At 23.8% G+C, this 14,340-nt stretch overlaps 2 protein-coding genes across 3 annotated transcripts in view; one reads left to right on the plus strand and one right to left on the minus strand.

Moving 5' to 3' along the window:
- Nucleotides 1-1,734, minus strand: part of LOC126902642 (neo-calmodulin-like) — a 22,494-nt gene extending 20,760 nt beyond the window's left edge. The window contains exon 1 of the mRNA XM_050680121.1: nt 1,339-1,734. Coding sequence (XP_050536078.1) covers nt 1,339-1,419 — 81 coding nt within the window. The 5' untranslated portion in view covers nt 1,420-1,734. The remainder of the gene's footprint in view (nt 1-1,338) is intronic.
- Nucleotides 1,735-3,837: 2,103 nt separating this feature from the next.
- LOC126902639 (fatty acid-binding protein, muscle-like) overlaps nt 3,838-14,340 on the plus strand; it is an 11,995-nt gene continuing 1,492 nt past the window's right edge. Inside the window, exon 1 of one of the 2 annotated variants that reach the window (XM_050680115.1) lies at nt 3,838-4,076. In XM_050680115.1, coding sequence (XP_050536072.1) covers nt 4,004-4,076 — 73 coding nt within the window. In that variant the 5' untranslated portion in view covers nt 3,838-4,003. Of the gene's footprint in view, nt 4,077-8,861; nt 9,111-14,340 lie in introns of those variants that run through there. The other variant, XM_050680117.1, reaches the window with a different exon arrangement.

The raw sequence follows: 14,340 nt of genomic DNA on the forward strand, positions 1-14,340 counted from the left end.
CGCAAATGGCTACCATATTGAAAAATATACTATTTTTGTATGATAATTATGGGTTTTGTATTTTATTTTAATAGAAGTTGATGTTGCTTTTGCAATTATCCATCAATTTTTTAAAATTAAACACTATCTACAGATTTGCATCGAAGCGTTTCTTATGATAGTGATTTTAATCACTGTCAGATTAAATCTATACTGGACCCTACTATGCAATGTCTCTACTATGTTTTTTGATAAAATTGGCAATTTAAGCTGATTCAAATGTTAAAATTAATTTTTTCGACTTAAAAGAAAAAAAATTGAAATAAGTTTAATTTTATATTCAATGTCCATTATTTTTATATAATATTCATAAAAATCAATGTACCCATTATAAGGTATATTAAAATAAATTAAAATACAATACTAAGAATTTTAACACAAAAGTAGCATTTTTTGTGAACATGGTTATCGTGACCATGTTCACTATATCTCGACATTTTTATTTTTCATAGTACAGTATATTACATATTCTTGAATTTAAGATTAAATAAAAGTGACAATATTTCCGGAAAATGTTCAAAAATTGATTTGAAAAAGTTTAACTTGTGTGTAAAAATTGTTATTTTTTATATCCCCTCTGTGGTCAGGTCAAAAGTCAGATTTTTAATAAATTTATATCAAATGAAAGAGAAATATCTATGGTTTCAATATAAAAAAGAATTATTTGGATTTATTAATTTTTTAATAAGTTATGGCAATTTTTAGAAAAAAAAGTTTAAAAACTGTCGAAATTTACCAATTTTAAAAATCGTAATATTTTGGGGGAATTTCACTATTTACAGGGAACGAGGGAAAATTTTTCAATTTTTGAGGGTAATTTCTTCAACTAGATACAATCTGGGATCCTTTAACGTATCGTTGAGAAAAATCGATCTAGTGAGAGCTGAGAAAAAGTAGTGACAGAAACAAAAAAAAAACAAATCATAGTAAAAATAATACCTTCTCAGTTTTGTATTAAAGCTAAAATTGGTCAAAAATTATTAAAGTTTAACAAGAATTAACAAAAGAATGGTTCATCAAACATAATAAAAACAAAATTTATGAAAAATATCATATAATAGGGATGCTCATTAAAAAAAACTAATGTTTAGGTTTAATGTTCTTGAAGAGTTAAAAATAATTATTTAACAATATATTATAGCAGATTTTTTAGTCAAACAATATATTACTTAAAAAAAAATTGAAAATATTTAATAGTTTCTGAAATTATGACTGACTTATTCTAAATTGACCATTCTGTATATTAATAGTAAGATGAATTTTGAAATATATAATAATATATGTATAAGTTATACTCACAATAAAACTCCTTAATTGATTGACCAATGGTGAGGGTGAGAAATATTTTTCAAAAACCGACACTATTTTACCACCATCCATAATAAATTTTTGAGTTATACAAATTAAATAATTTTTAACTAATTAAGTACTCTAAGAAAAAATACTATTTCTATATTATCTACAGGTTTTATGATTATTTGTGAAAGTGAATGAATATTCTATTATAATAAGTACAGAAAAATCATGTAAAATTTTTTTGAATTATTAAAAAACCTACTAACGTACTCGCATAAAGGTTGTTTGACAATTCCATTATAATTTAAGACACCCAAAATGTATGCAAACCATTGCTTTGTGGAACAGTTATTATAAACATGTCGCTCATCAAATCTCTTAAATTATCTACGACATAAATTCGCATGCGCACACATTTTTCCATGCGCTCTACTGTGGCTATGTTGAATTTCCTGTAAGGTTACCGTGTGTGTAAAACTAATTTAATATACTATAATCTACAAAAATAAACAAAGAGTGCATAATTATTTTAAGATTAAGGTGTACTATAATTTTTTAGAAAATAAATATTAATAAAATTAAATTTTTTTAAATATGTAAATTCTTTAAAAAATTTAAACAAAGCCATTAAAATGCAGCTAAACTACTTATATTGGTGTTTTTAAGTGTTTCAACGAACTATATTAATTATCTGTATAATTTTATGAAATTAATATATATATATAAGTACACTCTTGCAGAATGCAGAAGTGTATTTTATGACTTTTTGTTGTTAAATTTTCTTCCCAATAATTTCTGTGTGACAAGTCATATCGTTAAACATTGGTTGAAGGAGTCAATTAATTAATTAACTAATTACTTTATTTTTAGAAGTCAGCTGTTCATAAACCGAAGCCATTAGACTCTATTTTGAATACTCCTTTATACATGTCTGCGCATGGCCGACCTTATTGTATATAATATTGATTCAAGTTTTTCATCTCAACTACTACTACGTTAGTGGTAGCTGGTGTAATAGTTAGAAAAACAATGTAATATCGTTTTTGTTTTCTTAAAAATTCTTACTCCAACTAGAGTTGGTTTAATACTCCATCCTGATAATTTAAGTATTACTTTAGTATACTTTGTATAGTTTAATGATTTCTCTACATCGTTTTAATATATTAATAAACTTCATTATATTCTATAAGACAACAGAAAAACTATTTTTAGTTTATCAACATAATATAATATATACATATACTGAGCGATTGATTTATCATTAACAACTACATTTCTCCTAAAATAATAATTTTGATGAAATTTTTAGTTATAGCTCATAATGGTGTATAATTATACACCATTCTACATACCCACTTTTATGTATTAGAATGCTTGTAACTGAATAAGTACTTGGTCTACTATTTTATAAAATTATAATCGGTCATTTAAATTTCCTTAATATTTAAGAAAATTGATAGGAAACTTCCCGTTTCTCCCGTTTCTCCCTTTTATTTCATTTTAATTATTACAATTTAATTTTATAGTTTTCATTAGTGACCATATTTAATATACTTTTAAATGAAATACATGTTATGAAAAAAAAAATGTATTCATATTTTTATGACGTCCAAGGACAATTACCCCTGTTTCCTCCCGTTAACACAGTTCTGTATATAAAGTATATTGAAAAATCAAAATAATGTTGATATAAGATGTATTACTTTAAAGTATAAGTCAAGTTGAAAGGATTAATACTATCTATCCAATAGTAATTTCTATTTTTATAGTATATTAACTAAGACTAATAAGTATTCAATAGCTAAATTTTTTGTTCGTTAGCGATCTACATAAATTTTATTTTAATTTCGAGATAAATTATAATAAATTATTAAAAATGTTGAGTTATAAGTATTTCAATAAACTTTTTTTTAATTTTGATAGACTGATTTATACAGTTCTAAGAAATGATACTTAATTTTTAATGGCATTTTTATTTAACTCTTTCCCCTAATTAAGTTATTTTAAAGAATATTGAGTTATGACCTTTTAACAAAAAAAAAATAATAATAATAAATGTAATTATAAGATTTTGCTTTTAAATTTTTAATAATTCTGTTAAAGAAAAAATTGAAAAATTGATTTTATGTCTAGTATCATTACAAAATTATTTTTATGATACAAATTTTTACGAAGTGCATAATGTACCATTCATCATGTGCAATATTTTTTCATTGTCATTAAATTTCTATTAGCCTTTTACAAAAGAATAACTCTATATAATTTATACAAGAATAACTCATGCACTAAAGAATTAACTCATATTTTTCTGTTATACTATTATATTAAGTGATTTAATTCATGTAATGTTGATATTTGTTGTAATCATCCTATAATAATCGTTTTTAATTGAAACTCAAGGACGAAATATTCAAGTGGTAGATAATTGTATAATGAGGAGATAGTGTCAAAGGTGTGTGTACTATGTGTTGGTATATCGCCCTCTAGGATTTAGATCCACCGTCGACTCAAAGTACCATGAACGCTGAACAAAAGTTATAAATAAGCCAGTCTCACACACCTCGACTTAAACGTACTACTGACTAGCTATCCCATATTGGGATCATCGTTTATAACGATTAACTTAATTTAAATTACGCTGTTGGAAAATAATTTTATCAGTTATATCATGTCTCTCATTTTAGGGATAAAGTATAAACTGGATTCCAGTGAAAATTTTGATGATTACATGAAGGCTTTGGGTAAGTTAATGCTATTTTTTTAAAATATCAATAAAATTAATGACGGTTTGTTATAAAAAGAAATTCATGTTCTCAATTATGAAAAATATACAGTTTTCTTTAATTTAGTTCGCAATCGAGCCAATTTGTATGTTACATTAAAAATATTTTACTGTATTTGTTCAATTTAAAATAAGCATCAACTTTTTTTTTATAATTTTAAATTTAAATTATTTATTAAGAATATTTTTATTCGTAAAATAAATAGAAAATAATAAATTTGAAATTTAAAATTACTCATATAAACAGAAATTTATGATATTGACGTTTTACAGCCAATTCTAGTTATATTATAAAAATTACGTTATTCATCACTATTACTTACTAAGTATTTTTTTTTTGAAAATGTAAATTTAAATATTTTGTGAATTATAAAAGTAACCAATAGTTAGTTTTATTAAATTGTTAAAACCGATAAATTTAAATGAATAAAATATAAAATATTTAACCTCAGAGTATATAACATTTTTACATCAATCCAAGTAGAACAAAATTAATTTGTAATTAGGTAATAAAGTAAAATCTCAGACAACTTAAATTATAAAATAAAATGGTTTTAATGTGCAAATTTAATTCTCAAAACACCCTTGTTAAAAGTTTAATAAAATAAAATTAAAAAAAAAAATTTAATAAAATTAAAATTAAAAATAAAAATACAATTTTTTTTTTATGTATTTTTTGATATTAAAATTGTACTTTTATATGTGGCATACTAACAACATTATATAATCATAGACATTAATAAAATTATGTTTTCATGATTTCGGTGATAATACCATAATATTTATATAATTAATAGATAATCTTAATCACTGTTTTGATAGCCTTTTTGATTAAATATATTTAAAAAATTTCCATAGAACATTTTCGTTAAAAATTGTAGATATATTTATATTTTAATGAATCCTTTTTTTCAATGTCAATACGATTTTTCTTTATCTTAATAGAAATTTTCAAATTTTATACATTTCAATCAAAATGTATAGACAGTTTTTTTAGGTATACATAAATCGTAACTTTAACTTTCTATAAATCTCCCTATTATATTTTTCACTCCTACTATTTTAAGACTACAAAGAAAAATATACTAAAAAAAATGATAGTAATTTAAAAAAATATATACATTTCTCAATACATCTACAACTTCAAGTTTAAAAATAAACAATGTTTTCAATATTAAAAAAAGGCAATTATTAAATTTATTTTTTCTTTATTTATACAAATTTTTTAAGAATCCTTATCAAAGATCAATGTATTAACTCTTGTCAATAAATTTAATACATAATCTATTAATAACTGAAAATTAAATGATTAAATAAAATCTATAAATACATGTATTTTTGTTTTAACAAACTATATCCTTGGGCTATCATCCAAACAAAACAATGTTATTTACTGATTTTATGTCCCAAATATTCAATGAACAATATCAACAATAACTTTTAATAAAAATATTTACCTTAAAATAATTAAAATTTTTGTAATAAAAATATATTATTAGTATTTATTTTGTTTTATGAAATGACTATTAACAAAAATAGACTTCTTATTAAAAAAGATAGCCTGACCTAGAATATTGAGGGATGTATTCTATAAACTTATCTGTTTTTCTTTTGTAATTGGCAATTTGTTTAATGAAAAATTATATTAATGGGCCTTTACTTTAAGAACCAAAAAAAGGTTATATTACTGACTTGGAATAAAATTACTCGTCATTTTCTATTAAAAAGATATGAACCCCATAAATTTCATTTTTTTTATTAATAGTGCTTTTTTTTTTTTAATTAAAACTGTTATTTTTACTGATGAACAAGAAAGTTGAAAAATGTTATTACTTTTTTAACATAGAGTGAAGTAGGGTAATTGTAAAGGCATTATTTAGATAAATACATTATAGTGATTAAAATCACTATAAAAAAAAAAACGCTTCGATGCAAATCTTTATATAGTGTTTAAATTTAAAAAATTGGTGGATTATTCCAAAAGCTACATGTTCTGCTAGTTCCTTATTAATATCTTGATTAAGATAAAGTATGTCGAATGAAAAAGAGATTATTAAAAAATAGTATTTCCCATAAAAAAATTATATTGATCAATACACTTTTCAATAAGTAATAGCATTATAAAGTTAAAAAGGTAAAATACAAAATCGAGAATTTTCACACAAAAAGCCATTTTCACTGTGAAGACAAAATAAAGTCCGAAATTTTTTTTTTTTTATAATAAAGTAAATTATATTAGCTTTAAATTAAGATATATATAAAAGTGTCAGACTTTCTGAAATACTTTCAAAAATTAAGTGTAAAAGTTCTACTTTCTCTATACATTTTTATGTTTTGAACCCCTCCTGCATTAAGGGAAATGGTCCGATTTAAAAAAAAATTATGTCGAATTAAAGAGGTATATAAATATTATTTTTCGTAAAAAAATTATATTCATCCATACATTATTTAAAAAGTTATAACATTTTAAAATTAAAAATGTAAAATATAAAATTGAGAATTTTAACACAAAAATAGCATACAGTAGCTATTTTCATCGTGAAGACAAAATAAAGTCGGAAATTTTTTTTTTCATAATAAAGTATATTACATTAGCTTTAATTTAAGATATATATAAAAGTGTCAGTATTTCCGGAACACTTTCAAAAGTTAAGTTGAAAAAGTTGTCATTTTGAATCCCCCCTGTGGGCTGGTAAGGGTTAAATTTATAAAAAAAATATACCAAATGATAGGTAAAAATATCAAGCATCTATATAAAAAAAAAAATTACATTCAATTGTTCATTTTTGAAAAAGTTATGGCTTAAGTTATGACGTATCATTGAAAGAAATCGGTTCGGTGAGAGCTGAGAAAAAGTGGTAACAGACACAAAAAAAAAAAAAAACATCATAGTAAAATGAATACCTTCTCAGCTTCGCATCGAAGCTAAAAACAATATAAAATATATTTAATTTCAAATTTATTTTAAGATTGTAATTGTTTAAAAAGGGTAAGAAACTTTAGACAAAATAAATATTGTTAATTATATAAAAATAATGGTGCGGTAAAAATTAATGAAGCAAACTCTACAAAAATGTTATTCTAGTTTCGCCCATGTTTGTTGCTATTAATAAATAACTCCTACTCGACCGATTTTTCTCAACAATACATCAAAAGTTCACAGATTGTATCTAATTAATAATTAAATATTAATTACAAAACTAAAAACAAATACCATAATTTCTCGAAAGTAGTAGATTTGCATTGAATGAAAACATTTATCGGATAAAGTGTAAATTTGTAATTCTACTCTACAAAACCTACCAATAGGCGATGTACTTACCAAAAAATGGTATTATTGAAATAATGTTGAATACTATACATTATAATAATATATGAGTTTTATTGTTATAACCTCACATATAAATGCAACAAATAACATTTACAATATTAATATTATTTAACTTTAAGTTTTTAGTGGAACAAAATAAATTGTATGAATTCGTCTTGCTCGAACTGATTTTTTAAATGTGCTTTAATTACTGAAATCTATTTTAACAAAATTAAAAATTGAATTAAGTTATTTATAATTAAACCCCACTTGAATTTCCATAAATTTCTATTTAATATCAAATTTATTATTTAATAAAATGTGTAACTCTGATAACAATAATTTTTACATCATTGGAAGTAATATAAGATATAATAATTTGAATGGAATATATTATATTTTATCTAACATACGTATAATTAAATATATTTAACACATTTTGATTTCATAATTATAGATAGATATTTTTTTACCGCAATTTTAATTTTGCCCTACATTTCCTTACTCCTTTATTTATATTGTTTAACATTTGGCCAGAAACTTGCCAAGTACTAACTCAGTACTCATTAAGGAATTTTGTGAGAATTGCGACGTTTATTGATCATTCAAAAATTGATCTTTTAAAGATAATTTTACTTTAGAGGTTTTGGCTAAATTTATTCATATTTAAGCAATTGTACAACATATTTGTATGGTAACCAATTTTTCGGAAGAGCCATTTCACATTATAACATAATTTATTTTAACATTTTAAAACGAAATATGGATTAAATGTAGACAGTATATTATCTTGTAAAACAATACAAGTATATATTTTAATGTAAAAACAAAAAACTACAATTTTTTTCTCTAAATTGTCTAGTTGACCATACATTTACTATGATAATTAAACTATAATAGTCTATATATATTATTAATGTATACCTAACAATGATCATATTCAATTATATAAACATTGAAAACTATATTTAAAATCTGAATTTTAAATGATAGGGATTTTTGTTTTTTTAACAATGGATAAATATAATGATTATCTTGCAGTCATTAATTGAATTATTCTGAAATAATAACTATTATTAAATTAAGATAAGAGAAGAAAACTAAACGTTTTTACTTAAAAGAATTTTAGTCAAAGATTTGTGTTCATATAACATGCATTGTTTCAAAAATGTTTGAATTATATTAGAGAAATTAATGTGTTATTATTAATGGATTCATATTTTTGTATAAACAATTATTTACTGTAGTAAAAAATTCATAAGCTCTTTGACCTATGGACTCACTAAGTATTTAGCTCATATTCTCATATGAACCATATATTGATACCATTTGAATAAAATACCGTTCAGTTCAGAGTATGCTGAAGTATGCTTTATAGTGTAATTGTAGCGTTGTATGGCATTGAAAAAGACGAAGGTAAACTATTTTTAATGTGTTTGAGAAGCAAGTAGGAGGGAAACAGTAGAGATAAAAAGAGAATAGTCTGAACCGGTTCAAGCGTTACAATCACATTAATTTGTTATTGAGTCGAGAGTGTATTTAGTTACTTTTTAACTACTCTGAATTTAAAAAAAAATTGTTATTTTGTTTCTAAATATTAATCACTCATCATGGATGCGTTTTTAAATAAGAAATATAAATTAAGCTCTAGTAAACATTTCGATGAATATATGGAAGCAGTAGGTAAGCTCAATGAGTACATTACTTTTTTTCTATTTTAGTTTTGATTTACATGGAAAAAAATTTCTGTTAATTCAAAAAATGATTATATTTCTTCTATTTATTTATTTATGTATGTTTGATTACCACATTTCCTATTGCCTGTAAGTAGTTCATTCAAAAATAATTATTATTTTATGTAATTATTGCAAGTCTTATATATGTTTATAACAAAATTCGAGTGACTTATAGAATTAATTATTTTACTAATATTGTTCCTTGAGTATTTATGAAATAATCATTATTGTTAGCAGGTCATTACTCTACTTAAAATATCTGTTTATTGTTAGTATTTAATTTATATATTAAAACAAAGTAGAATTTAAGTTAAATTATCTAACTTAATATTTATTCAATGCTCTAACTAGATGCAATAATCACAAATTAGATGATAAATTATTTCCCTATGGTTTACAACAATTTTTATGTAAATTTTTAATAACATTTCATCTCAAAATTATTTATTTACTATATTGAATCAAAATTATAGTTATAACTTAAATGTTTGTTTAAACAAAAACAAACTTCGAATTCACTAAAACATATTGTCTATTGCCAGGTACTTCTATACTAATTTATTTTTAAGTATTTTTGTTGTTTTATAACTGTCAATATCTTTTTAGTATGGGTTTCCATATTTTATATACTTTTAATTCTCTTAAATTAATTTTTAGTAGTTCTTTTATAGAAATCATTTAATACACTTAATTAAGAGTACGATCTAGTAAAAAAGATACGCATACAACGCTCCAGAAATGGCGTTGTATTCCATATTGGCCGCAAGCTCACACCGTCAGCCCCTGCAACTACACTCTAGCAACCATCTCTTGTGAATCGTTGTAAACTGCTACAGTTTATTACAACCATAGTAAAATGAATTAGAAGTAGACACTATCATAGTCCGCTTTTTTATCGTTTTACACGCATATGCATTGCTTTGTATTTTTGTGCATTCGTATATGATCGGTAAAACATGATTACTGTCGAATGCACTTTAAAAACACGCTTTTTTCGAATTGATAATTCTGATATGATATCAATGATAGATAAAATTTTCAAAACAACACCACATTCTATCTGTGATCGAAGTTGTGTACACGTCGCTCATAAGTATGCTTTTGAACGCTAACAGTCGAGAACTACAATAGACTTTTACTAACTGTGTCTTCGCGCATTTAATGAATAATTTCATTTGAGTAACTCTTTTTCCTAATATAAAAGTCACAGGAATGAATTATGCTCACATTAGTTTACCGAACCTGAACCATAGTAATCACTTATATATTCATGGACATTTTGTACTTACGCAATCTGATTGAGAAAAAAGGAACCACCGAGATTTATACTTCGTTAACCCGCTTGCACCTAACCTCAAGGCCCTCCAGGACTTTTAATTTTTTTTTTTTTTTGCTCATCAATTTTTTTTCAGTGTCGTATTAACGTAAATATTTTACTTATTATTTTGTGGCTGATATATTGTTTATAGTTGTTTTATCGTAGTATTAGAACTATATAGAAGTTACTACACCTATCATATAATGTAGGCCTATATATATACGAGGGGCCACTGATATTTTCTCGGTTATTCGTCTAGCCTATCATCAGTTCACATATACTTACCATTCCACATGTTTCTCTTCATTTTTTATTTTTATACTCAGTAAACAATGTTATAGTTTCTAATAATTATAATGTTTCTTACTTTCTAGTTATTAATAATATAAATTCCTTAAAATAATATTTACATAATAATTATGGATTCACGAAATTTTCCTATCAATGAAGAATCGTCTATCTGCCCTTTTATCAATCTGATTGAATTACAGCGATCGCTATTACATCAATAAATAATATACTTACTTTGATTTTTGTTATATCTTTTTAGAACTAATTAACGGGCAATTTTTTAGCTTCGATGCGAAGCTGAGAAGGTATTAATTTTACCATGATGTTTTTTTTTTTTTTTTTTTTTTGTTTTTTTTTTTTTCTACACCATTAATAACAGTAAAATAATGGTGGGATTTTCTCACGTTACTAATGCCATCTTCACAAGTTTCCGAACATACNTTTTTTATGTCTGTTGCCACTTTTTCTCAGCTCTCACTGGACCGATTTCTTTCAACAATACGTCAAAAGATGACAAATCGTATCTAGTCGAGTATAGATGATATTTGGCAATGATTAAAATCACTATCATAAGAAACGCTTCGATGCAAATCTGTAGATAGTGTTTCATTTAGAGAAATTGGTGGATTATTCCAAAAGCAACATCAACTCTTATTTCTTTAATTATATTCTGATTAGTAGTTCTTTGATTTTAAAATATAATATATGAATAACTAATTATAGTTATTAAATTTAGTATGAAATTGATATTCAATAATTTAATATTGTAATTTATACGGAGAAATTATAAAAATAATAAAGAAGTTATATTTTGCTTTACTTTTTCGTGTATAAAAATTTAAAGGGCTTGATACAATAAATTTCAATAAAAACTGTTTGTTACTATAAATAAATGCACTGAACTACAAAGAACTTTTATCAGAAGCAAAAATATACTTTTCTAAATCAATTTTTCGGTTGTTTTCAAATCTGCAATAAGACTTTTTCTATAACTTCTAATTTTTTATATTATTACTAATTACATATAAAAAAAAATTTGTTTTAAAATTATTACTGATTTGATTTTTAATATGTTAAAAAATAATCAGTCCAAATTTTCATTTTTAACCTATTTTTTTGGTTCTTTAAAGTTGATGAAAAATTTTTGATAAAGTTTTGTGAAAGTTTATAGTAAAAAAAATTGAATATGTTACCATAACTTTTAGCTCAATTACAAGTTTGAAATTGACATCACTAAATAGAAAATTTTATGAGAATTAAAACAATGCTATTTTTAAGATTGATATACAGTCAGGAAACTTTATAATTACTATTTAAAGTATATTTATCAGAAAAACTCATTAATTATTTGTATTTTTATCATAATAAAACACTTAAATAGAAATTATAGTAATCATTTCTTAGTAACTTTTGGTATTTAAAAAGATTCTACAATTGAAGAAATATCCAGAACTGAATTAATTTTAATGATTTACTTTTACTAAAAAAAAAAAAAGTTATCATTTTGAATCCCTCTTGTGAGCAGGTAAAGGGTTAGATTTATAAAAAAAAACTAAATGATAGACATGCATCTAAATAAAAAAAAATTATACTGATTTGGTCATTTTTGATAAAGTTATAACAGTTAACAAAGTTATAAGTTTTATACATTGGACTACAAGGAACTTTTATCAGAAACAAAAATATACTATTCTAAATCAACTTTTCGCGATGTGTTTCAAATGTGCAATTAGACTTTTTCTATCTTTCTAAGTTTTAATATTATTAAAAAATAGTACTTACATATAAAAAAAATAATTAAGAACAAAAAAAAATTGTTTTACATTAATACTGATTTTGATTATTAAATATGTTAAAAATAAGGAAAATGACATATTCCAACAACTGTATATCACCAGCCGAGATTCTACCTTCGCCGTTCCAGTAAATATTAGGTGAAAGTAGTTTTCACACAGTAACTTTACTAATCAAATAATAACTAGAAATCAAAGTACTTGTTTTTTTTATATTATTACGAATGTAATAGTAATAATATGTAATAATAATAAGTATGATAAAAGCATACTTTACTATTAGTGTAATTAGTGTGTTAAAACTACTATTACCTGATATTGACTGGAACGGCGATGGAGAATCATAACTACCATTTTTAAATCATACATACGGAAAGCGACTAAATGGTCAGCAGTTATAGAATTATTATTTGAGATATGGGTTTTTTATTACAAAGGCAAGAATGAAATGTACTCTTAAAGCAATGTATTCATTTGTATGGTCGGAGAATTACAAGAGTTATTGATATTTTATAAATGATCTAGAAAAGAACATTACAAAAAGTTTTTATTGTTCGTTAAAATTGACTTGTTTCCTTACTTTAACAACTGTAGGTATATAAAGATCATGATATTAACTTATTCAACGAATAATATTTATTATTTGCTGATCTATTCTCTTTAATATTATTTTATAATTTAAACTTTAGATAATATTGGATACAAACTTCTTAAATTTCTTAAAAAACTTATTTAATTGTATTTATACATATTAGTCAAAAATAAATATGCTCAATATGATATAACAATATTTGATTAATTAAGTTTATCCTGCTCCTTTCTTAATAACACGACTGCTAGTGTACTTTGAAAGTTTATACATGGTATATTTATAGTCATCTATACATTTAGAACTTGTTCTGGAGTACAAAACGAAGTTTAGACGCCGATTGAGTAAAATGTCTCTAAGTTTTCTTCTATAATTTTAAGAAACATTTTGACAGTTTTACTACGTAAAAAATATAAAGTAGAACAATTTACGGGAAAGTTGACAAATAAGTATTGTCGCTGGACGGCAATGTAATCAACCATTCAGTTACCTTAAATCTTGTAATTTTAAATGAAACGCAAAAAAGAGCCTCAACCTATTTGCGGCTATAGTTATATTTTAAGAAGAGAAAAAGACAAGGCAGTTAAATTAGAAAAATAAGTGTGTGGAAGAAAGAGCGGAAAAAGAAAGTTGTTGCAACTGATATAAAAGTAACTATATGGGAAGAAAACGCAGAAGTATGAATAATATAGAAGACGAGGACTAGGTTGGCTAATTCGAAATAATTGGGCAAAAAGGCGGAAAAAAAATAATCATTACATAATAATTTAGAAATTAATACATAACAAAAAATAATCACTCTCGTATGTAATTAATTGGTGTATTTGACAAAATCAACAACAAATTTTAAGCTTTCCAAAAGAAAAAAAACCCAGCACAGAGGGGTCGCGGCACAAGTGGTGCCGTAGTATAGTTGGATCAAGTATAATGATATCTGACAGTGATTAAAATCACTATTAAAAATAAACGCTTCGATGCAAATCTTTAGATAGTGTTTAATTTAAAAAAAATTGGTGGATTATTCCAAAAGCTACATGATCTGCTAGTTCATTATTAATATCCTAATTAAGATAAAGTATGTCGAATGAAAAAGGGATTATTAAAAAATATTATTTCTCATAAAAAAATAATGTTGATCCATACACTTTTCAATATGTCATAGCATTATAAAGTTAAAAATGTAAAA

Source organism: Daktulosphaira vitifoliae, unplaced genomic scaffold (assembly GCF_025091365.1).
Source record: "Daktulosphaira vitifoliae isolate Bord-2020 unplaced genomic scaffold, ASM2509136v1 Scaffold_3, whole genome shotgun sequence".
Lineage (NCBI taxonomy): Eukaryota > Metazoa > Arthropoda > Insecta > Hemiptera > Phylloxeridae > Daktulosphaira > Daktulosphaira vitifoliae.